Here is a 25,572-nt window from a genome sequence, read left to right on the forward strand (position 1 = left end):
ATAGCTTGCAGTTAATATTTAAAAAGTACTTAATCTAAAAATCATTACTCATAGGTTTTAAAGTTGTTTTTGTGTATTTAAGTATAGTTCTATTTCTGGTTTCCAGACAGAAAGTTCAAGAGTGTGTGGGTAAGCAAGTATACATTGCTTTCTCATTCAAAAAGGTCAAAATCAGATCTATAAATCGCATAGTGAGTTTTAGAAAGCCTTGGTGTTGCAGCTCTGATTCTAATGCAGCCTGGAGTTTGGAGGTGAGGAAGCAGCACCGTCATAAAGTCCTCTCTCGCCGCTGTGTGGGTGGGATGTGGGAAGATGTGGCGGCCTTGGATCTGGGGTTGTGAGAGAGAAAAAAATGTTGGTTTTTATTGTTCTCCCTCTGTCTGTTAAGCTTTTGTTTTCTACAAACCTTTGCAGACCAGGAAAAAACAAGAAGCCTGAGATGTTGCCAACATAATATTTCTGAAACTTTAATGACTCACTTATTTACCAATGAGAGTGGAAAACATGGCTTTTCAATTTATGCATTTAGTTAAGAGCATCAATTTGTACAAAAAGGTAAATGTAATACGTTATAGTAAAAAACCCTGGCGTACATATATTTACCCCAGGGTAAATATATGTACATATATTTTTACTATTTTTGACAGTGTTTGACCTTTTAGTCACATAAAGGACAAGTTGCCCTTTGGAGAGTGATTCTGGTCATTGTCTCAGCCTTTGTTTCTTATTAAGTCTTTACAACTCTCACCGCCACATTTATCAAGCTGACAAGTTTAATACCTTTTTGCTTCTTGTGCACTTCTCTTTTTTTTGTTTGCTTCATTCAACTTCCATCATCTCACTTTTAAATTACCTTCTAACACTGGACCTTTGTGAAAAGAAGAGCTAGGTGTTCCTTCCCTATAGTAACGATCGCTGTCTGGTACCCAGAGTACTGTGCGCCTCTCACTTAGTAGTATGAAGAACGGAAATTCAAGCAGTTCATTTTCTCCATCCACTCATACTACTTCACTTAACTAGTCCCTCTTTTTATACAATGTATTACTTTTCTTTTTATTCTGCTCTGCCTGTCCTAAGGGCTGTCCAAGACTCAGAGACTCTTACTGAGTCACTTAAAAGTGAGAACTTGGTTCTCCATGTCCCTGTATATGAATGGACTTTGAAAGCAATGGTCATACTTAATGTACTAAAAAAAAAAGGTTAAATTATGGATCCTTAAGCTGGTCATAGATTTCTATAATGTTGTCGCGTTGTAACCTTTACTAGCTATCGTCTGTGATCATTTTGCAGTTGCATATTAACTGATTCAAACCACCACTGCAAATTAAGTTTTTAAGCAAAATGTGCAAGCTAGCTGCTGTTAGCCAAAATCAAATCAAACAGGAATAATTAAAACAGCTCAAAAAAAAACTAATTGAAATGGAGTTTCTCCTAATTCAACACTAAATTACACAACCTCTTAATGTCAAGCACCTTTAGCACCTAGTAGATCCTTCATTGCTATTGTGATCTCTAGTAAAATGCGATTGATAGCCAGACATGACCTTCTGGTAAAGTTCCTAAATCTGTAGATTTGAAGTGATGTTGACAAAAAAACAGTTGACCAAAATGAATCCATAGGAAAGCGAGAGACTGAAAAATTCCTACAGCAAACAACTACTTAAATTTATTGTTTCTAAAACTTGTTGAAACAATTGGTTCTTAGTTTTCTTCTATTACCCTGTTAATAGCTCTTTATTTTCCATGACCAATATTTTTTCCCCCCACACTTTTGGTAACTCAATTAAATTTAAGTTGCAGCAACTTCACAAGTTGGGCAACAAGCAGCAAAACCTTATTAAGAGCATGTTGCATTTCTGTTTGAGGAATCATTATTTAATGAAGATGTTCATGCATTTTCAGCTGCTGTTGGGAGGGTGAAGCTCTGTTACTAAATTCTGTATTTATGCTGAGGATCGCTATAAAAATAAGTTACATAAATGAGTTACTTTAAATAGTATTCATGCCCTGCAGAAGCCTCCCAGCTTAAATGCACCACTAATGTTTAGATAACATCTACTGTGTCATGCTTTTATTAGTTGTCCTAGTTTTCAAGGTTTTATCAATGTTTAATTCACTCTTTGGAAGAATTGTTTTATTAAGAAACATCTAGATGATTAGATAAAAGATTAACAGGTGGAAAAATATTAAAACTGATTAATAAACTGACCTCATATTCTCATTTCTCCCCTCTGCCGTGATCTGACATCTTGGCAGGTTGCAGAGCAGCTAATGACCATCGCCTATGAGAGCGGAGTCAACTTGTTTGACACAGCCGAGGTTTACGCAGGCGGCAGGTGGGTGTTGTATGAACGTCAGAGTTTGAATGAAGCTGAGCAAACGCCAGTTCTATATTTTACTTACTGATGTGTGACTGTGGATAAGAGGTTATCTTTTATTTTAATTTGAAATTAGCTGTAGACGCACACATAAGAGAGTTTCTGATTTCTGGGGGAAAAAATGCATGTTGTACATACTGTAATACACTTCAGGAAGTGGCTTTCTGTTACTTGTGAAATATTTATTTATAATCATTTTAACTTTGATAGCTTAAGTAAGGATACTGTTTAGCTTTAAAGCATTTGGAATAATATTACTTATGGTCAAAAATGAAAAAATACCATATTTTGAGATAATATACTCATCCAATATGCTTACACTGAAGCGTACACAGTCCAGGCAAGCCGGAACAAACGTCACAGTATGTTTCTAATAGCATCTTTTAAACATTTTTTCATACGGTCACATTCCAGACACAAACGTTAATGTACCTTGGAAGTGTTTTTTTATAATAGAGAGCAGCACAAAGTACTACAGGACATTTAGACATGGATGGAAAAATGCCAAGAAAAAAACCATTATTAACACAAGAAGTCACGTTTACAGTATGAAGCCCTGCAGAGGACCCAGTGAAATACAGTGTTGGCAGCTTCTTTCTTCATTGGGAACAGGAAGGCAGGTCAAAGTTGATGTAGCAAAATATGAAACTGCAAAATACCTGAAACTGGGGCAGAAGTTCACCTTCCAGGAGGGCAACGACTCTGTACACACTGCCAGAGCTACAGTGTGATGGTTTTGTTCAAAGCACATTCACTGTTTGAATGACCCAATTAGAGTCCAGGACTAAATCCAATTTAGTCCTGGACTCTAAATTGGATTTAGAGTCCAATTGGAATGAATGGAACATTCATTCCATTTGAATGTTCCATTCAAATGGAATGGAACATTTCCATTCCATTTGAATGGAAATGTTTCACTTTACAATTATGTACTGGTCTTTCACATTCATTTCCAAATAAATACAAGTAACTGAAGCGAAAATGTTAATGGGGAATGAATTATTTTGAAGCGCATTGAACATGGAGTAACACGGGGTTTCCATATCATTAAGGACACACTGTAAAAATTGCTGCCCTGTCTGGTTTAACAGCAGGAAATTGCATTGCTGATGTTGTGCTAGAAACAGTTCTGACTTTAAAATGCAGTTTAATAGCCCCGCCTCATTTGTGTTGCCTTGCAGGGCCGAAATCATTCTAGGAAACATCATCAAGAAGAAATGCTGGAGGTAATGAAGACATTAATGTATCAGATTGAATTAATAGTTCAGTGTGTAAAGAGACACGTATGTAGAAAGACAACATGCGTGAGGTTTTATGTGTAAAGCATGAATGTTCAGAGTATAACAAACATGATCCTTGCTATGTTTTTGTGTTGTAATTTAAAGTTAGATCTTAAATCTGCCATATATTCACACATACACATTATATCAGAACTGCAACATAAAATATTCAATGTATGAGCGTTCGCCTGCAGGCATTTTCAAATGGGATCACCTCCTCAGTTACAATAATTACATTTTATTCAGTGTGATGTTGTGGATGTTATAGAATTGTTCTATAACATCTATAATTATGCAAAAGCAAGTAATTATGGATGTATAAGCTGAGTTACATTTTCCACATTGTTTCAACGTTTCCATTATTGGTTATTGCGTTCTGAAAACAAGTGTGTCTCTGTGTAACATAGTGCTGGACACAGACGCTGCAGTAAATGTGGGAACATTTAGCTGCTGCCACTTTGCCACTTTGTTCTGATTTGGCTCCGTCATTATGCCGCTCACAGTGGTGTCATGTACTGGGCTGACTACATTACACCAGTGGGCGTTTTGATGTGGCTACAGTTAAGACACACTGAACCTGACATTTCAGACTGAGCGTCCTCATGAATGTGGGGAGAGGAGATTTAGTGGTGCAGGAAAAAAACGGCGGCTGAGTAAGGCTGTCATCAGTTTGTATTATGTTTATGTCAATGACACAACACAGAGCTACATTACGTGCAGCCATATATTGATTTGTCCCATGACACTGAAGTCTGTGTCTTTCACAATTTTTATCAATATAAAAAATACTACATGATAAAAATGATTCAGCATGCATACTAAAGAAACACTTAACATATATGGAAGAGTGGTGAATAAATCTAAAGCAACTGACTGAAACGCCAACATAGTCCAAAACATCCAACAAGACATTGTTCATGAACTGGACAAACTTTCTGACCCAAAATGTTTAACAGATAGAAAATTGAAACTGGTTTTCACTGTTTTCTAACAAGGGAAGACAAACAAAACACTAAATATTCACTCAGATCCTTTTCTATGCTGCATACAGTTAAACTCAAGATAATTTTTATTAAAATTTATTTTTAACACCCCAATTTCTTAATTTTTTCCTTGGCTGTAGTCCCTGTGCTGAAATGCATCATGTATTAATTTAAACAGTCAACTTCACCCTTAAAACAGATCAGGTCTGCTTCTATACAGACCCTGATGTCTTGTTTTAAACAGCAAATAATCCCACATTGATGAATGGTCAGCAGGATGTGGTCATGATGTTGGACAAGAGAACCTCTCAATCACTTAACACAATGTGGAGAAACTGCAGCAGAGTCCATTTTGTCTCAGTAGAGAACACAGTGAACCACTCTAGTGCAGTTTGTGTCCCCGGGTCATGTTGCTCCTGTTTTCTGTTTCTTTCCCTCCATCATTTTAGGCGGTCAAGCTTGGTGATCACAACTAAGCTTTACTGGGGAGGAAAGTAAGTAAAACAATTCGCTTTTCATCAGGTAAATGTCTGATTGATTCTCATTGGAAATATATTTTTTAACATAAATCATTGGTATAATACTTTTTTGTCATTTTGTGATCAAATCAAGCATTTGTTACATGAGTAAGTCCTCTTTGTCACCAAAGATGATTAAAAGTAGCATAAATACATATGATGCTGAAATTGAGGATGTTCTCAAAGAGCCTGTGTTTCATTTGTCCTAGAAGTCAAAATGTTAATATGTTAGTGCCTTAAAATGAAACATTGAACAGATAACCTCACTAATTACCCAGCAAGTTCCAAACTCTTTGATATTGGTTACTATCTAAAAAGTATGATGAGCAAAGCTTATACTATTATTCGCTGAGAGGATAGTATTTTCTCATTCTACTTTCTTGCTTATGCAAATTTATCAGAATTGAAATGTGATAAGTGATTAAATTATTATAGCTGTAATATTCAATAGGATTATTTTTGCAGCAGTTAGGATAGCTGTTTCATTAATCTGTTATGATGCAATACAGTGCTATATTTTTATTTCATAATTAAATTTTAAATACTCTAAGACTCGTATAGTCTTTGCGACCCGAGAATCTCATGCCAGCTGATTATCAGCTGCATCATGTTAAAATACTGCATTAGGAAAGCAACACACATAATAGTTCAACTATTTCTTTTTTTTTGTATGTTTGAATCAGACCTGTTCTTTTTAAAAGGGGGGATTACACCCTATTGTTTTCATCAATGTGTAATATTTGTGAGTTTCTGAGACGAGTTTAGTTTTTTGTGCAATCTGCAGTTTTTCTCTGTTAACAATTTGAAACCAAGTAAAAGAGATAAAAAAGAAACCTGTTTTCTAACACTCAGACAGATGAACTCCAACACTCAGAGGATATCAGACTGTTTGGATAGATAGACCCGCTTTCTGGGTCTGGTGATAAGTAGAAAACTATTCTCAGGATGTTTACATTCCTGCAGGGAAGATTCAAACCTCCATCTATTCCTGCCGAGCTGGAAATATGATGTTAATTCACATTTATCCATTTACATAAAACATCCTGAAATGTTCATTTTAGTTGCTATATGTCTGAGTGACCCACATGATTGAAAGATGAATTTCAGGAAAAAAATTAGCATTTTCTTTTTTTTTTTAAACAAAAATGGTTGTACTGTAACCCTCAGTGCACTGAAAGTTTCTTGATTTGAGCTTTTTTAGACTATTAAAGCTGATTCAGCTTTTTGTCTTGGTTTGTTTTCTCAGAGCCGAGACAGAAAGAGGATTGTCAAGGAAGCACATTATTGAAGGTGAAACTTTATTTTTTGGTTACCTTGAGTTTATTATAAGCTCAAAAACAAAAATCTCTTCTAAATGTACTTTGAAACCTTCCATTTAGCTTTATTTTTTTCATTTATCTCTCAGGTCTGAAAGGTTCCCTACAAAGGATGCAGATGGAGTACGTAGACGTAGTTTTTGCCAACCGCCCAGACAGCAATACTCCTATGGAGGGTGAGTCATCTTATCCATATTCATCTGTCCAACTCAGGGAAATCATGAAAAGTCTGTTTCACAATGAAACACTGTGGAACCTCAGTTGTTCTGCTGCAAAGCATGATTGGCTTCTCATCCTATTAAAATTTTAGCTCTTACAAATTGTAATCTTCTTGATGCAAACTGATACGCAGATGCAAGGAAGGAGCCACAACATAATGACAAAGAGCTGTTCTTAAGTTGTCCTTTTTCTTTGCCAAAACAATTTAATAAAGCAATTAAAGTGCTGAACCTGCAGCCTGTTTCAGAATGGAGGACTTGTCTGGAAAAAATAAATTAAAGTCTTGTCTTTATGTAGAGTTAATATGTTTTTTTTTGCGTCAACCTCCAAATTAAAAGCTTAGAAGGAGTTTTTGTATTTTTGTAATTCTGGCATTTTTTTCTGGGAATACAAACTTGACCATTAGAGAGGTGCTTATAGACCATACATACTGTAACCCAGTGGTTCCCAAAGTGTTGGATGCGCCCCCTGTGGGGGGCGCAGGGCCATTGCAGGGGGGGCGCGGGAAGCTGTATGGATGAATGGAAAAAAAAAAAAAAAAAACAGTTACACAAAAGTGTTTCACTGTAAAGATGGTTTGTAGTTTGTTTTGTTACAACCTGAAGTGTGAAATAAACTTCAGTGGAGTTTGAAAACAAAATATGTGTATAGATTTATGTCTGGTTGAACGATGTGTGTGCCCAGTTGACTTTTTTTTTTTTTTTTTTGGGGTGGGGGGGATTTTATTATAAAATAAAATCTTTAGCAACACTGGGGGGGCCCAGAAGAAAATCTTTGGGAACCACTGCTGTAACGCATTTACACTTTGTTCCCAGGAGGTCAGGGGATTTATTGAAAAAAAAAGGAAATAAAGTCAGTCAATGAGATCACAGCCAAATTCACCCTTTACATTTTACACCCTTTATCCCAATATACATGAAATACATTCTAAGCTGCCCATATGCTCCATATTTGAGAGAAAATGTACTTATTTCTTCACAGCTAGATCCACATAAAATAAATTTTTAGAGAATATAACATACAATAAATAAGAACAAGAATGACGACACCTTTAATGACTGACTTTTACTGATACTGATGAATTTAACTTAACTCCTTATTTGTTCCTCTAAAAGGTCTAAAATGTAGCTGATAAAGTATATTTACTCTTATTTGGTAGTTTACATATGATTAATGGTTTTCAATTTATTTGAAAATGTGCTGGAAATTGATATGGTGTTTGGATCTGAACACCTTATTGTGGAAACCTTGTTTTCTTTTCTGGTTTAGCTCTGTGAACTGTGGTTCTAAAAAAACAATAAAACTTTTCCCTTTTCTTATTCCAGCGGCTTCTTATTGATTGCTTTTGTCCTGCTCATTCCCCCCCCCCCCCCCCCCCCCCCCCCCCCCCCCCCCACTACGAACCCTCGCTGGTCACTTCCTCCTTCAAGCATCAGAAACGTTGTCCTGCTTTCCACAGACTTGCTTTGTACTCACTCCTACTACATGGTCCGGAAATTGTGTCAGGTTGCATTTAAATGTGAACCCAGCATGGTTAGAAAACAGACAAAATGTCAGGAGGGCAGGATGAGGGTTGGAAACACACAGCAGGAACAAAGAAATTGACATTTTGTTGTTTTATTGCAGCATGTTATTTCCTTTGCCAGGAGGCAGTTCAGAAAGACAGCTTATTAATTATCTCTTGCTGAATGAAAAGGAAAATTAAAAGCCTTTCTTTAAGTTCTGGTGGATCTTTTGGACTTTGCTTTTATTCTAGTCAGCGATTGCACGTTTCCTCCTCCCGCCCTAGAACTCTGTTGCCATTATTTGTTTTCTCATTATTTGTTTTATTACTATACATTATCTGCTGTCTTGCCGAGAACTACTTGTGCAAAGTGAAAAATAAGAGTCCCGCCACAGTGACGGATGGCGCTATAATTGGAGTGAACATATTGTGATGATGAATAACCATAACGACGGTCCTAATTTGAGTTTTTGTTGGCCCTGACTGCTCCCAGCTTGCCCAGTCAGCAGTGTTTGAGTTTTAATTGCTCTGTTAAAAATGCAGCAGATTGAATGTGATCACAGGGGCTTTGAGTATGTGAGCTTGTTAGAAAATTCCTGAGTTTTAAAAGTTTGGGACAAACCAATTTACAGGTAGTAGTATTTTTATTTTTTATTTTTTACAAAAATAGAACTAAATTATGAACTGCTGTCCCTCAAGGGATGGTATTTTCACACTACCATCATTGAATACAGAATATTCAATCGTTTATTCTAGACTGGAAAGTTTGCACAAATAAAACGCCTCCTCTGCTTTTGCTTCTTCTCTCTTTGGCTCGGTCTCACAGTGTCTGATGGCTATCACTGATTAACAACATGTTGCCTTAAGATATTAGGGCTGTAACTAACCATAAATTTAGAAATCAATTATTCTGTGGATTATTCTTACGATTGAGTAATCTGATAAAATAAGTAGGACATTCTGCAGATTTTTCTACTGACCTTTTAGGGTTACAAGTAAAAAGGAAAATAAAAATAAGCAAATTATTAATTTTCAGTTTTCCGATAAAAGAAAATCTCATTACCAAAAATGCATTAACAAAGCATTCCTTCACTATACGCTTGATAATTTGCAGCTAAAAGCTACTTCTAACATCAACATGTGAAAAATTCAGCCCTGTTTCATTTATCATCAATACAGCTCAGATTTTGACTGGTTTTTCAATTAGCCAATGAATGACTGGATAGCAAAAGGTGCTTAATAAGAGATTTCTTTAAACATTTTTTTTTTTTTTACAGAATTTTAACTTGGTAAAACTTAATTATGCAACTAGAGGAGTTCTGGGTAAAATTCATTTATAAACAAAGAATGTTTTTTTATCTTAATGTATACATTCTTTGTACAATATCTGCTCTGAGAGTGTTCTTTCAGCAAATGGCAAGTTTTACAGCATTTATACTGAAATTACAGATTAATCAGAATTCATTTGATTAATTGTCTCAGCCCCAGAATATGTTCTTCTTTTTTATGTATTCTTGGGGAAGAAAAGTACACAAACCAAACTCGTAGTGGTCATAGAACTAGAAAATACTTCTTTTCTCCTTTTATGACTGAAACTCATTGGAAGCGACTATTTAATGCCTTTTTAATCCCGTAAAAGGATCGACAGTGTTTATGTTTTTGTTAACATTAGATGAGTATTGTTCTGCTGTTAACACTTCATTTAGTGAATTAAATCAATGACTTGCTTACCCTCTATCCAGCTGATTGGTATTATTTAAAATCTGCTTTTTCTGCAGAAATTGTTCGAGCTATGACCTACGTGATAAACCAAGGCATGGCCATGTATTGGGGGACGTCTCGGTGGACAGCTATGGAGATCATGGTAAGTACCTCTCCGCTTTTCTTAAATGTCTCTAGCAGATTTTCTTGGAGTAACTAAAATAAAAGAGGAAAGTACCTGAAATAACTCAATGCAGTGTGGAACATTCCAGGAAAGTAAAACCAGTACACATCATCCTCCTGAGTCCTGAAGATTACATTTTCAGTCTAAGCTTGTTATGAAGTCACATCCTAGTATAATTAAAATGTAACACTGCCTTTACTTTAACGCCAGAAATATAATTTATTTCATATAACATCAGCATCCTTGACCAGGATTACAATGGTTTGCACAATTTCAGCTGCAATATGAAGGATTTTAAACACATTTTTGGTCACTTTAAGAGCTCCAGTAGGCAAGCATCAGCAAACACTGAGCATGTCTCTTGGACTGGCTGGTTGTGCCACATATGAAGCTCTGGATTGCTCTACGTTGTGTTTATTGAGCTCTGGACTGTGATTTGTCTTTTTGTTTTACAAGATTCTAAAAGCCAAATTATCATCAGTGATCCTAAAATTTAGAAAACTTCCACAGTGACCTCGTTCTGGACGATCACGTTGCCTTTCTGACAGCTTTCACGTCAGACCCTCGATTCTGCTCAGGAAGAGTTTGACAGCAGGAAGTAAAAAAATGAACAATAGACAAACTATTCACAGCACATAATGTGACTGCTGCTCTATGTGAAAACTGCATGACTTTGTATTCACAATCTATGCTGAACAATGCTACTTACAAGGTAGTTACACCAACATGTCACTTTCTGTTGTTTGATCCAGTCTCCTTTAAAATAAGTTTTATCTTAACATAATTGCTAGTCTAATACACACATGTTGATGTGTAGCAACGGCATTTATTTCACTAAACTACATAAACTGCATGTGACATTGTGTCTTATCCCACACATGCAGGTTACTTTAGAGCAATTGACTTGCATTCAAAGAAAATCGAATAATCTGGAACTGAACATGAAGATCTCCTGCTTGAACACATTTCTTACTTCTGAGGGAAGTGAGGAAAACACAGGAGGAATCCTAATTCTATCCCATCAATAATTGAGGAGCCAGTTTTTCACCTGGAAAAGGTCGCCAACAGAACTTTGAGGAACAGAGCCAAATGTCAGGAAATAAAGACTTAGAACTCTGGCAGGTAGTAGTGGACAACTTGAGGTCTGAATTTATGAGAATGGCATCATGGCGTGAATCCTCAGGCCCACTGCTCTTTTACCATGTCCTCCTAAATATTTCAAGAGGAAAGCTGCCCTCTTTCTGCGCAGTTTGGGGGACCTTCCTCATAGCCTAAGCATCATCACAACTTTAGGCCGCAAGAACATCTCTTTGGCAGGATTGTTGGAGATATTTGGTAATAAAAATGTTCCACTAATGAGATTTTAGCCTTCGTAAAGACCACAGGAAGCAGAATAACAGGCCTCACGATCAGCAAAAGTAGCTTCTATCCAAATATTTTACTGCAGGCAGGGATGGAGAAAGGCAAGAAACCAGCAGGTTGAAGAAATAGCCAAGATGGAAGATTGTTTATATGCAGCAGCAAAAAAGAAACATTTGAACCTTTGGTTATTGTTTTTCACAACTGGCCTCCCAAGATCAATCTGGAGAGAAATATTCTCAGATCATGCAGCAATGTTAAATCCAGGCCTGTTGTGGTTCTGGTGTTATCAAGGTTTATGGTCCGGCCAGGTAAGGAGGAGTTTGACAGAATTGAAAGAGATCCACCAAGAATGATCACTGATACTGATCACTAAAATGAAGTTTTGAATCAAAATACAAAGGTGGTTAGAGACAAGTCAGAGTCTGGTCACTCTTGATTCAGACACCCGGGTAAGAGTGCTTGATACTGAATGAAATAAAACAACCAGTGACCCCTGGTCACGTAACTCCTGATGCACCTACATGAGCTTGTAATTAAGGCTAAGACAATCCTGTGTTTCCCTGAAGATCTGAGACTGGGAGCACAAACTAACAGCGGTGAACAAAACACCCATCTTATATCCTCTTCTTCACGCCCTTTGTAGACACGCTGCAATCTGTATTCATCTTCTCTCCCTGTGATCTCGCTGAAAGGGAGTTTATATCCTTGAATAGTTCAGGCCCTAGTGACAGCTCTGTTATTTAGACAGCTTCGGTAATGAAGGGGGCTAAAAGGGGGCGTTGAAGTGTACGTGACAAGGCAGCTATTTGTTGTATGTGCGCTCCGACCCACATGATCAGGCTGGAGCCGTATGTCACAAACTGCAGTACATGAGGGTAGCTAGACATTGTTAGGCTGGATGAGGGCAGGAGACAAACAAATAAAAGATGGTTTAAATAGTCAACCATTTTATTGTGAGCGTTTGGGGCGAGGGAGTCGCTTATCTAACTTTCTGATGGCTGAAGACTGGGAATTCACTGACACCTACAAGTTTTGATGTTTTCAAGGTTTTCAGGGTTATAACTAGAATTGGGTTTATATGTGCTGTGCTGTGACACTTTATAGAAAAAACAAGGAGAAAAACATGTTTGTATGCTTGCTTCAGTATTTTGCTCTTAAAATACACAGGGAAAGAATAGATATGATTAAAAGCTTTAACTATGATGTCTCAGGGAATCAGTACAGAAGATTGATTATCTGACTCTAAGCTGTGCATTACAAATTTGGCCTTGCTCTTGCAGGCATATATATCTGAACGAGAATGATATAGTATGAAAATCACTTTATAATTAGACTACAGTATAACAATAACTATTCATTTCCCCTTTTTTTTAATTCTCTTAAATTACTAGGAGGCGTATTCGGTGGCACGGCAGTTTAATTTGATCCCTCCGGTGTGCGAACAGGCAGAATATCACCTCTTTCAGAGAGAGAAAGTGGAGGTGCAACTCCCTGAACTTTATCATAAAATAGGCAAGTATTCTTTATGTCAATGTGTAAAAATGTCTTTTTGCTGGGCTGACCAGGCTGCTGATTTTAAAAAAAAAGACACTTTTTCATTCACTGCATGTACAACCAGCACCTACAAGTCATTTCCTCAACCTTAATCTATTTTGTCCAGTAGACGTTTTTACAGGACAGGCTAAAAGTACTGATTCAACACAAACTTAACCTGGTTATGAAATCTACTGTAATGTTCTGACATGTTACCTAAAACATGAATATCTACATCTATAGTTGAAGTGATAAGAAAATGTATTTGTCCTTCTATAGATGTCTTTTGGTTTTACTTTTTCGTCCCTCTCAGATAAGTTTTAATACCAGAAAAATATAATCTAGTCTAATACAAAATATGGTTTTAAAATGATGATTTCATTTAAAGGAGGCTTTTATGTATTTTCCCAGCACATGGTGCCATTTTCTAGCATCATAAAGTAACCATGTTGCCTTCAGTTCTTATAAAAATGCTGCATTCGGCAAAAACAACTTAAAGGAAAAATTTGACTTTGCAATACATTTCTTGAAATTGGCCTCTGTCTTTTTAAAAAGATCTTATTCTTTCCGCCACTCCCCCATCAGCATGTCATCACAACAGCGCTCCCCCATGATGCTGTTTACAACTGTGGAGCGCTGAGCTGAGAAATAGTTTGTATAATGAGCTCAGCAGATTCCACCAGGTGGTTGCTATATTCTGCTGCCACTAGTCTAGAGGACCCGAGCAGGGGAGCGGTGCCCTGTGAGGCAGAAGTTCAGCTGGAGACTGCAACTCCATGTCTTAACTCCCATTTTGAATTCCATCATCACAGGAGTCGGAGCAATGACTTGGTCACCACTAGCGTGTGGCATCATTACGGGAAAATATGAAAACGGCATCCCAGAATCGTCAAGGGCCTCAATGAAGGTCAGTATGCCTAAAGGTCACCTACTATGCTCTGCACAACATTTACTAGAGCAGGTTGAAGAATTTAAATAGAGCCTTTATTGTATGATGCCTAAAGCATGCAGCTCTGACTGAAATGGCAAAATGTACCTTTTTTTCCCCTTTTTTTAGTCTTTCTTGTTCTTAGTCTCTTGAAATGTCTTCTTGTTCTACTGATCACTCATTCTGTCTGTCTCGTATCTTCTGCCAGTCGTATCAGTGGCTGAAGGAGAAAATAGTAAGCGAGGATGGAAGAAAGCAGCAAGCTAAGCTGAAGGAGCTAAACCACATTGCAGAGAAGCTGGGCTGCACGTTGCCTCAGCTGGCTGTGGGTAAGGCTGAGTGGCACATTCTGCTGAAGGAGCATCTTAGACTGCATCTTGACAGTAATGTTAACCTTCAAAAGATATCATCAAAATGCATGTTTTCTAGCTAGGACTGACTGCCTGTTACACTAAAGTGCAGACATTTCATATTCATTCTTGTATTCGACAGTATTACAGAACACTAAAGTTAAAAACAAAGCTAACTCCACTGAGAATCCCGCATGCAGTTGAAGGACAGACTGAATGCTGACCTTTCTCCTGTTTATAATATTCAGTGCTTAGTTATCAGGGAGGGGGTATTCATTGCGATTTTCTCCAGCATGGTGTTTAAGAAACGAAGGAGTGAGCTCAGTCCTTCTGGGAACATCCAACCCTGAGCAGCTTACAGAAAACCTCGGGGCCATCCAGGTACAAACACGCACAAACACAAGCCCACTTTTCTGTTTTCACCTGCCTTGTTTCACATGCATCTGGGGCGTTACACGTGTGGATAATGTCATGCCGTGTTCAATTCAAATTAATTAGTAATTAATTGTTTTTTGGTAATTATTTCGTTCATGCATCACTTGTGATTTTGAAAACCATAGTGGCTGGTTTTGTTGTGGATAGTCAGCATTAGGGGTGGGACTTTATGGCTCTTTCCAGGAAATCTTCAGGATTCATTCACTTCAAAGAGTTCAAATGATAAATGTTTTAAAAAGTAAATTTTTCTAAGAACAAGCCATTTTATCCCTATTCCATGTAGCTTTTCTGCAAGTGTTGTGTGCATTAGTAACATTTGAGTGTTATTTGTCATAAAAAAGGAAAATGTAACAACCAGTAGAGGAAAAATGTGGACTTGAGTTGCTTTGGCAGAAACAAAAATCTTTTTGTGAATCATGAAATGTAATAATTAAGGCAACACATTAATGGTAAACACCCAACTATGAACATTGAACAACAAACAGAAGAAACCAAGGAGAAGGGAGCGTACCGTGACTACTGCTACCCTCTCTCCTGTGTCAGTGTATATCACTATACATCTGCCACCATGAAGTGATATGTCCAGCCATTTGTTTTACTTTATTTATTTGACTTTTAAATAAGTATCATTTTAAATGAAAAAGAATGATAATTACTGCAGTGTGCAGTGCAGCAAGCAAAGATGTAAAAATCAAAGAATGGCTCTCACTGACAGAATTGAGTCCTATAGTTCACGGTATAGAGTCGTTCAAAAGAATCAGATTGTTTGTGAACGCCACATCACTAGTTATAGTCAACCATGTTCAGGATTAGTTTCAGAGGATGTGCATAAGGTTCAGTAAAACATCTAACCAAAATGTTTCCTACAGATCTGCAATGTCAAAAGTTCATATTTTTCCATAGTCATAGTTCTAGAGTTTGTCTTCCTTATTTATGTATTGACAGCCACTTTTTAAAGTATAAATACAAATGGTTAAGTCCTGTTTACAGTGAATGTTTTGACTGTGGGCAGGCTTTAAATGTGGAAACTTAAAAAAACAGATGGATGAAAATGGCCACTTTTTCATCTTTACATCTTTTGCAATATACTCATAATATAACCTTTGGTTCCATTTGTCTCACTTTTTTTCCTGCTTTCAGCCTCAGGTAAAAACTCTCTGTTTTGTCCAGGTCCTCCCTAAGATGACCTCTCACATTGTGTCGGACATTGACCACATCCTTGGCAACAGACCATACACTAAGAAGGACTATCGCTCTTAGAGACCGGGCTGATGGACCGACAAGAGGTCTACTGACGACTACCTAACTTCACCTACACCTTGAACCCTCCTTGGTTCAGAGTTCAGATCCACAGCTCTCTCCTTGGATGTGCCTAACAAGCCACAGACCACTCTAGCCGGAAACGGACAACCTTGCTACATCCAAGCATTGCATTCTGTAACTATCTTCAGCCGAGACCTATGGTTCGATCAGCTCTACCGCTTTCATCTCAGGTGCAGTCCAGCTTAGCCAAGAAAAGCTCAGGCTTTCCATGGCCTCAACCGCAGCTTAGTCGATCAAAACTTTCCACCACCAATCAAAGGCATTTGCTACTCGGCTAGCGTGCAAAGATACAGAAATAGAACTATGCAGAGACCAGAGTAGCTTAGATCCAACAGCATGCGTAAATTATTGAAACACTAGACCCACTGTTAGAAAAGGTTAAAGTTCTGATACTCATTTATGTCGAGATTTTAATATGTTCACTACTACATCTCATTTTTAGAGATATTGGACTCCTCATTAACTCCAGATGGTTCATGAAGACAGAGGCATTGCAGAACTATTTAAAATTAAAGTGCCTTTTTTAAGTGCACCTTAATAATTCATCAGAAAACATATAAGGCTTGTATTAACAATTCATTTAAGCACAAAATTCATATTGCAAACATGTTTTGTTGCATAGCAAAGTACTCCAGTAGAGGCACCTTATGTATAGAAATTAGACAAACCTCAAATGAGTAGAGACCTCAGATGCATGCTGAACAAATCCCTTATTCAAACCTTTTATTAATATGCCAAACAGCGTAGCAAAATAAATTACCATAAGCGCTTCAAACTCTCACCTCCTTTGTCAGAGGTGCCTGCTAAAGTCCTGGGATGAAACATCTTCCAGTCGTTACCAACAACAAGGTGACTCCCTCACACGTCTTGCAAAAACAAGCTTTATGAATATAAATAAGACCTCGACACTCATCGGCTCGACTCGTCTTTAAAATGCCTTCTAAATGCAATCGATCCCTATATTTACAGTAGGCTAGTGAATAGATATTTCTGGCTGCAGATCCCTGAGTATAGCAACAACCAGATGCATGTTTCTCTGCTACAGTGTGCCTCCTTCTTCTTTTTGATAAGTTTTTGGTCCAAAATGCTGCAAGCTTGTCTGCTGTGTGACTCTGGTGAAGCAAGCGGATTGTGGTACCAGAAAGAAAAAAGAAAAAGAAAAAGAACTGGACTCGAGAAGAAATGGGCAAACGTGACGCATGTCGCCCTCGTGTGGAAATTTTAAGGAACTGCAGACATCTTCCACAAAACGGAGACGAGTAAAACATGTGGATTGCTCAGCTTAAAGTCACAAAAGAAAAAGAGTATTTACTTGTGAACTGAAGCAGCATCACTAATTTCTTCAAAGAGCTTTGACTGTATTAATGGAAACAATTTAAGATATTCGAGGGGGAAAAACACTGGTTTTAAACCACAATATGACGGAATAAGCTTGTCATGTGTGGAAAATAATTGTTCTAAACTGCTCATAGGATCTAAAACTCTATTTTGACATTTGAAAAAAATAGCTTGTTTGAGGATGTTAAATGTATATATAGAGGTTTAAGGCTAATCTTGTTACATAAGCAAACTACAAGAAGCCTGTCTTGCATATGAGGGCTTTGCTGTACTGTATGAGAAATCTATAAATGAGATGTAAATAGAGATATTTTATTGCTCACTGCACATCACAGAGATTTCATCATCCTCGCTCAGAGTGATTCGACAGCCACAAAGTCTTCATTTTTCTCTCCTCAAGGAAATCCAAATGTAGTACGAATTGTTTCCCATTTGTGAAGTTAACTATGAACTGGCCTGAATTAGTTTTTACTTAGTTATGTAACAGGTTTAATGATAAACACCAAACTCCTGTCGTAATCATTCATATTCTGACTTTTCAGTAGTTTGTGGCAGTTGCCCTTTATGTACTCCCTTAGTTCTGTTTCATCTGGAAAATAAGCCATCGTTGAGATGAGTAGAAAAAGATGTTGGCCAGGTTTCAGCTGAGTCACGGTCTTGTCCTTGGTGTCCATGTGTTGACTTGCAGCACAGTCGGCCTTTAAATCTCAGTAGCGAACTGTTTTTGTGCTTGACAGATGGTTCCACACTTTGAGGAGAAATGAAAAGCAGCCTTTGTCTTACATCTTACTTTGAGACGACTGCCTCAGAAGGATTACGAACCCTGGACCTCGCAAACATTTCAAAACAAAACTGATTTAGGAAGAAAAGAACTGGGAATTTGCTGAAAATATCTAATGCATTTTTTTTGTAGTAGTTACCAATTTTAAAGTATCGAGAGGTTTCAATAGGTGCAAAGATTTTAAGACCTGTAAAATTTTTTGTCAAATTGATCTTGTGATTTTATGTTTTTTAATGGGATCTCAGAGAAAGTGATGACGTGACAGGAATTAACCTGGGGCTGCCCCTCCCCAACTCGTTGGTGGTGAGCTGTCTAAATAAAGGATATTGTGCTTTTTTCTAATTTACAAGAAAGAGAAATGTAGCTGTTTTGAAATTTGTGAAAAACACAAGCAGTCATCATGAAACTCAAGTTCTCCACATACCAGGTTTGTGTTTAAATGTTCGGAGGAAAACCTCTTTTCTTTACATATTATTCCAAGGAGACAGACTTTCTGGTAATCTGGTCTTGATCAATATTTGATTCAGTTTTCTGAATGCCTTCGTTTACAAAGTTTTCTTTTGACTTTAGTTGCTTTTCTACACATTGTCGGCTCAATACTTGAAACTGAATTCTAATCCTTGGAAACTTGATATATAAAAAAGAAAACTCCTAAGTTAACGATAAGAACTGGTTTTGTCAACACATTTGATCAAATTGGACAAATTGAATCTTTAGGTGTTGTTGGTTTCAATGAAAAAGTATTCGAACAAATAAGAAATATCACTTTTAGCCCCAACAAGGTAATTCTTAAAAAGGCAGTAATACTTCTAAGACAGATGATCAGCAAAAGGGTGATGCCTTTAATCGGCTTGTAATTGTTTTTTTCTCTTACTTTTATCTCCACCTTACCATTTCCCTGATTTTTAATGACGCAATAAGATTCATTTACTCATAGTCAGACCAAATGTGTGAAAACATCCAACAAAAAGACCTTCAGAAAGTTTGAAGATCTCTTGATCTGCACTACAAAAAGTCTCCATCACTGGAATTAAGTGAGAAATACATTCTGGCTGGTTTTAAGTGTCTGTATTTAGAGTCTGTGTTCAAGTCGTCACTTTGCTCATCAGTCTGTTAGACTGTGGCTGCCTGGTAGAGTGCCTTCACCCCGGTCCTAAGAGATACATTCAGGGATGTCTTTCATTATAAAGTTGGTATGTGGCGCATAGGTGTTCCTCTGAAACATGTTGGAAAATTACTTAGCATTCAGTATAATGTTTATATACTTAAATGAGGTTTGTTATTTCAACAAAGAATTGTCAGAACATTACATTCAGAACCAAAACTGCAGCTCTAAGGCAGAAACTCTCTGAAAGTAAAGATTAACCGCAAACCTTAGCTTGTATTTTGTCCGTTAACATAGCAGAAAATTGTATCCTGAATTTTTATTCCATCTTAAATAGATTTGCTTCTTGTCCCTGAGCCTCACATTGTTGGAATAGATGTGAAGGTGAGTGCACAGTTAGTTGGAATATTCACGGTATAAGGAAAATACTAGAACAAAAAAAAGGTAAGGTTGAATAATATGAAATGCAGCGTAATTAGTGCAAATTGTTTTATGACTGGCTTAGTGGAAAATATTCTTGAACCACATATTTGAACACTTTAGTGTTTCTTATCCACCAAAAAGTAAAAAACATCTAGTTCCACAGACTGCAGCAAGCTGGATTTCAAAGCAGTGAAGCCATTTAAAAGAGCTGGCATGGGCAATATAACAGGTAGACTCACTGGCTGCTGGATGCAAGAGCAAAATATTTCATTCATCAGCAGCTACGCAACAACAAAGACAAAATGGAACAAAGTAATTGATCCAGTAATCTCAATTCTAATTTAGTAAAATATGATACAAAAATCCCCCAACATTGTTTTCCTCATGTGCTGTTCTAAGCAAGTGTACTGTCTCTTTGCTGACGAGTGCTCTCTCTGTAAATACTCTATATGAATGTGTGATAATAAATACATGCATTGCCAATGAAAACAGTGTATTTGCTTTTATGCAAAATAAGATAAAACACAGCCATGTGGAAAAATCCACTTTTGATTCAGTTATGGGAATAAATCATTTAAGATCTTGTAGAAGCAACTTCAGTCTGATTTTTTTAAGAGTTATTCTCCCTAATTATTGAGGGCCTTGACTGGATTAACCTTACCTCTAGTTTGCAGCCATTCTGGCTTCCCATTTGATGTTTGCTTGGCATCATTGTCCTGCTGAGCTTCAGCTGTTGGCTCCAGAGTAGTTTGGTGTACAGGGAGTTCATGGTCATTCAACATCTCCTTTTACTCTGTTTATTGCAGAGCATGATTTGAAAGTGGCAAATGACCACAAAGTGCCACGGTGCTCCGACAGCAGGTCTTATAGGCTTCCGTTAATACACCACGTGTTTTTGTTTGACACTTCTACCTGCTGATTCAGGTATGTTGAAGCAGAAAAAACCTCTAAGAGTTAGAAGACATCAGCCCTCGAGTTGAACAGAGTTGATTCCTGTGTTTGAAATAGATTTAAGGGCATGCTCAGAAGTCTATTTCTGATATATATTTTTTTAAATCAATGCTCTGAATATTCCACAATTCTACATTCAGGTGGAAAAACTCTTCTTGAATGTTAATGTTTTCAAATGTTTGACGTTAATCCCTTGAAATGTGGAGTGATTAATTCGAACTGAAACCACACCATAATCCTTCCTAGATTGATTGGCAGCAGCAATGGCTTCACTGTAATTTCTGATTTATCTCCTTGATAGCGTTGGGTCAAAACCCACCTCTATGCTTCAGAGCAGTTAAAACAAAACCTCCTGCTTCTCCAGAGCCAAACACAACTGCTAATGGATTAGCAACACCTACCTGCTGCCCTCATTAAAACCTATACAAAAAAAGCAAAGATTGACTCAATTTTTTCCCCATTTCGAACAGATTACTGTAGTTCAAAAAAGGTTTTAAAAATATTTAAAGGGGTGTGAATGAAACACACAAACAAGTGTAGCTGGTTGCTTTATTTGTTACAAAAACAATTTCATGAAAGTGAACTCTGCATCCACACCAAAACCACATGCCTAACCTGTAAAAAATTAGATCCTGTGTCTTTTTCTTAATCCTCCATCCTCACCCACTCCCACCCATCATTTATCCCTCCAACTTCTTGTCCATTTTCTTCTTGGTTTACTTGGAGCCGGTGGACAGAAGAGCAATGAGTCCTGAAGAGGCGCTGATGGACAGAATGTAGTTGCTAGGAAGCAAAAGGTTAAGGAGAAAAAAAATCACTTTTCCAAGGCAACAACTAATTTTCATATTTACAATGTCCCTCTCTCCACAAATGGGGAAAGGCAGATTAAAGAAGATCTGTAGCTTGAACCAAGTACATATCGAGAATGGAAAAATGACATTTCGGATCTAGGCAGTGGTTCTAAAAGAAATTTCTAATAAGCTGTGCAGTGCATTTAAATTTTGACCTCCACAAATCCCATGTAGTCAACATTGAAAAGTAATTTGACTGAAAGGATACACAGTGGGGTTGAAGTTCTTGAGCAAGAAGAAGGAAGCGACGATGACGAGCACCAGAAAGAGGGTGTTGTTGTAAAAGATGGAGAAGGTGGTGGCTTCATAGTCGGCCACCTCATTCTTCTTCCACAGGATCCTGGAGAAAAGGAAAAACTGAGTCAATCTCTTTCTCGCTAATGATGTTCAGATAAAATGCAGTAAAGCTTTGGGTTTATTTCCTTTTAAAAAGACAAAACAATGTTCAGTTTGGCTTAATTTATCAACTTTAACAAAAAAAGAGGGGAAGAAAGTCTCACCTTTCATCCTTCTCTTTGCGTGACATCTTGCGATTGTCTGCTTCAGACAGCTTCCTGGTTACCTCTTTGGAAACGGCATCCTCTCGTTTCTGAGCCACTCTGAAACAAAAACAAACAAAACAGTAATTTCATTGAAACTCTATTTCAAAGCAGATTAACTTGGCAAACAAAAATTGAGAAATTGTGCAAATTTACATATATCTTTCCGCCAACATTTTCCTATTTTGTCAATGTGATCGACTGAGCGGCTCTTTTCATTATTCTTACTTGTGTTTGAGTACAAACTTGACGTTCTTGTAGGCGAACGCGACCAGGTATGTGCTGACCAGGGTCATGACGGCGTACAGCACCGCAGACTGGACGAGGTCCATGTGCCAGATCCTCCAGAACAACCCTGCGAGGACACATGCAAAGAAAACAAAAATCAGAAAAACAATTTCATTGTGTCGATGCTACACCTCGACTAACATTTGTAGCCTTTGTGGATTTAAATGAACCATTTCTCGCTGCTTTAACACAAACTGCATTGAAGAAGCACAACTATCAAAACTGCACCCTGGGGTCATCCTAACGAAGTTATTTTCTCCCTAAATCACTCAGCTGCATGATAAAGACTTAAATGGGACCATATCTTGAAAAAGCTTCATCACAACCATAAACTTGAATGTACTTGTTAGTGTATATGTAACTAACACAAAATACAGCACAGTAGGAGACAAGGAGCACAAAATCTAAACGTCTTTTCAATCTTTAAAAGTAAAAAGTCAAAAATGTTCTGTTGTATGCATGTGCATCAAGTTCCCCTGAAACAATAACTCAGAAGAACCACTTTTTGCTCCAATTCGAGGTTTCCCCCCAGAAAACTTGCTAGTGGTGGTTGGGCGCCAGGGCAGTTATTCATCCAGCAGTCTGTTGTGTTTTCAAGTTAAAAAATGTTTAAAGTTGGCAGGAAATTTGAAAATATCACTTGATATTTATGCGTTATTTAAATATTGAAGATTAATACCGAAACACCAACTATAAAGTCTTACAAAAATGCAAACATTTTAAAAAAGACTAAGCAATGCTAAGCCTGGTGGGGGCACAAGTAAAGCCTGGTGGCCCGCCAGGCTTATAATACACTGGGGGAAACCCTGCAATTACTACTTCCAAGTCGTTCAGGGTACGTCTACCTGCTGCAAACACAGATGTAAATACATACCAGTTCGTTTTAAAACAACTCGTCTAGTCAGGCTGGATGGAGAGCATCTGAACTTCAGTTTAAGCTTTAAAACAGATTCTCAGGTGGATTCAGATCCTGATTTTGAGTCATTCTAGTATATGAATATGCTTTCATCTAAACCATGTAATTGTGGATCTGGTTGTATGTTTTGTTTCGTCACTGCTGGGTGGAAGATTTGAGTCATCCCCAGACTCAAATCTTTTTATGGTTTCGGATGGTTTAGTCCTTCATTTATCTCCACCCATCATCCAGTCAGATTTGAGCAGATTCCCTGATGCTGCCACCATGTTTCACCATGGCGATGATATGTTCAGAAAGATATTTAGTTAGTTTTTAGCCACACAATGTTTTGCAGACTACCCTTCCACGTGTTTGCTGTGTCCCTGACATGATGCAGGTAAACTGCAAATGAAATGACTTTTAAAAGTGACTCTCCTTTTGCTACTTTCATAAAATCAGCACTAATTGTTATCTTTACAGCTCCCATCACACTTCACAACTTTGTGCTGGTTTATCACAACAGCTCAAAAAATACAAAAAGAAAATTGTGGTAGTAAGACATTTGGAAAACTTAAAGGTGCGTGAACACAATGTTCTTGATGAGAACTGGAGTTCTCAAACGTAGCACAACTTTAGCCATTTCTATCATTACTGTTGCTTTAAATCATTAATCCATTACGTGGCGTTTACTTTCTTAAACGCTCCTCGTTTTTGTTTATACTTTTCTAGCCCTTCAGCGTTAGCTGAGGCTGTTAGCAGCGGCTGTTTGTTTTTTTTTTTTTTTCTTGTACTCACAGATAGGAATGGCTGAAACGATGAGGGCATTCCCGTAAAACAAAGCCGTTGACTTCGCCGACAGATTTCTGCTGAAGTCCTGCAAGAGGAGGTCCTCTTCGGACTGCTGCTTGTTGCTGCCTTTCGGGGGCATTTTTCTGGCAGGGAGGCCGGTGTGGAAACTACTCAGAGCGGACTGAAGAGGACTGACACGTCGGTGAATGAGAGGAAAAGGGACGCGTCAGCACAAACCTGGAACTACATCGACTCATTTCCTCTGAGAAACGAGGAGCCATTGCCGAGTGCTGCCCCCTGCTGGAAGATAAAGGCTTCGTTGTACTAAGTGCGGTGGTTTACTGAAGGTTAGAGCCCCAGCAGTGTCTTTCTGTTTTGTATTTGTCAGACAGCACTGCGTATTCCTTAAAGCACAACACTAATTTGAAAACCAAGATTGAAAACCACCACAAAATTTACTATCTGTTTTTGTTCTGCTCTTGTTTGTTTGATGAATCAGGATTCTTCAAACTTGAGGTTATGTTTAATACAGACTTTTCTATTTAAGATCCACCTTATTCATAAAACCCACAATGCTTAGCATAAACTCTTTTCAGGACGTCATCAGCATTCTTACACGCAAACAAATACTCTCGCAGAAAGCAAACAGGTTAAAAAATGTGGGAATATCAGTTTTGTAAATGGGGTGGTGTAATAATAGTTGAACCCCAGCTTTATCTTCACATGCTAAAGACAATGTAGGCTAATTGCAGCCATGCTCTCCGGTCAGAGACAACATGGCTGTTTCTGACAGTAACCAGCAATGAGCCCTGCTGGTTCCCTGTCCACCACAAGGACCCTGGCCCATTCAAGATGGTGATGTCTGTGTCTGCTGGTGCTGTAGTCAGGTAACCTTGCAAGTCATCTATCATGCAGACCATACCAATGTAAACTGTTTTGAATGATCTGACATGTCACTCAATTGCCTTAAATGTGTCTTTACGTGGGCATAAACTATTCGTTTCTGCCGGGCACGGTCCACAATGAAGAGATCATCTGCGTAGGCTGTGGTCAAAGGATTTCCACTATTGTGCGTTGCTATGACTGCAGCCTTCATGTTTGCATTGAAACAAGATTATCACAATTTGTGACAATTTCTCCTTTTAATTGATTATTTTTATGATCAATATTTTTCTTCTGCATTTTTCATTTCTATTACTCTCTAGATATAGCTCTTACCCTGTAGTATTTTATTGGCTGAAAGAGGCACAGTCACAGTGATTTTTACCTTGTAAGGTTCACACTTTGGCCACTAGAGGTCAACTTCTACTCACACTTGGACTATATTCCTGCAATGTGTTGACTGTTAGACCCTGAGTGTATCACCACATCAGAAAGTTCAGACTAACTAGAAATACAAGCTGTGTTTTCAGATCCTGCAAATCAGAAGTACACTATGATTCCAATGGGTGCATTGATTTATTCATTACTGACTCAGCTATCAGATCTATATCAGAATGTTGGTATGACCTTTTTGGAGATACGAATGGATAAGTAAACTGCACCACCTCCAATAAAATGATAACAAGTAAAGTCTGTGGTAAATAAAGTGTGTTTTA

The 25,572-nt window shown here is 37.7% G+C and overlaps 2 protein-coding genes across 4 annotated transcripts in view; one reads left to right on the forward strand and one right to left on the reverse strand.

Annotated features, from left to right (window-relative positions):
* The window catches only part of kcnab1a (potassium voltage-gated channel subfamily A regulatory beta subunit 1a), a 102,653-nt gene extending 82,503 nt beyond the window's left edge, over window positions 1–20,150 (forward strand). For all 3 annotated transcript variants that reach the window (XM_032545455.1, XM_032545454.1, XM_032545456.1), the window contains exons 4-15: window positions 2,257–2,336; window positions 3,560–3,604; window positions 5,091–5,135; window positions 6,406–6,449; window positions 6,565–6,651; window positions 9,977–10,062; window positions 12,837–12,957; window positions 13,791–13,885; window positions 14,115–14,235; window positions 14,549–14,637; window positions 15,862–18,261; window positions 18,311–20,150. In XM_032545455.1, coding sequence (XP_032401346.1) covers window positions 2,257–2,336; window positions 3,560–3,604; window positions 5,091–5,135; window positions 6,406–6,449; window positions 6,565–6,651; window positions 9,977–10,062; window positions 12,837–12,957; window positions 13,791–13,885; window positions 14,115–14,235; window positions 14,549–14,637; window positions 15,862–15,951 — 903 coding nt within the window. In that variant the 3' untranslated portion in view covers window positions 15,952–18,261; window positions 18,311–20,150. The remainder of the gene's footprint in view (window positions 1–2,256; window positions 2,337–3,559; window positions 3,605–5,090; window positions 5,136–6,405; window positions 6,450–6,564; window positions 6,652–9,976; window positions 10,063–12,836; window positions 12,958–13,790; window positions 13,886–14,114; window positions 14,236–14,548; window positions 14,638–15,861; window positions 18,262–18,310) is intronic.
* A 997-nt stretch (window positions 20,151–21,147) lies between these two features.
* On the reverse strand, window positions 21,148–24,227 carry ssr3 (signal sequence receptor, gamma). The gene is made up of 5 exons (XM_032546131.1): window positions 23,981–24,227; window positions 22,231–22,357; window positions 21,964–22,062; window positions 21,672–21,803; window positions 21,148–21,395 (listed from the first exon to the last, which is right to left on the reverse strand). The coding sequence occupies exons 1-5, from the start codon at window positions 24,111–24,113 to the stop codon at window positions 21,329–21,331; spliced, it is 558 nt and encodes a 185-aa protein (XP_032402022.1). The 5' UTR covers window positions 24,114–24,227; the 3' UTR covers window positions 21,148–21,328.
* Between the last annotated feature and the right edge of the window lie 1,345 nt (window positions 24,228–25,572).

Source organism: Xiphophorus hellerii, chromosome 18 (assembly GCF_003331165.1).
Source record: "Xiphophorus hellerii strain 12219 chromosome 18, Xiphophorus_hellerii-4.1, whole genome shotgun sequence".
In the NCBI taxonomy this organism is placed as follows: domain Eukaryota; kingdom Metazoa; phylum Chordata; class Actinopteri; order Cyprinodontiformes; family Poeciliidae; genus Xiphophorus; species Xiphophorus hellerii.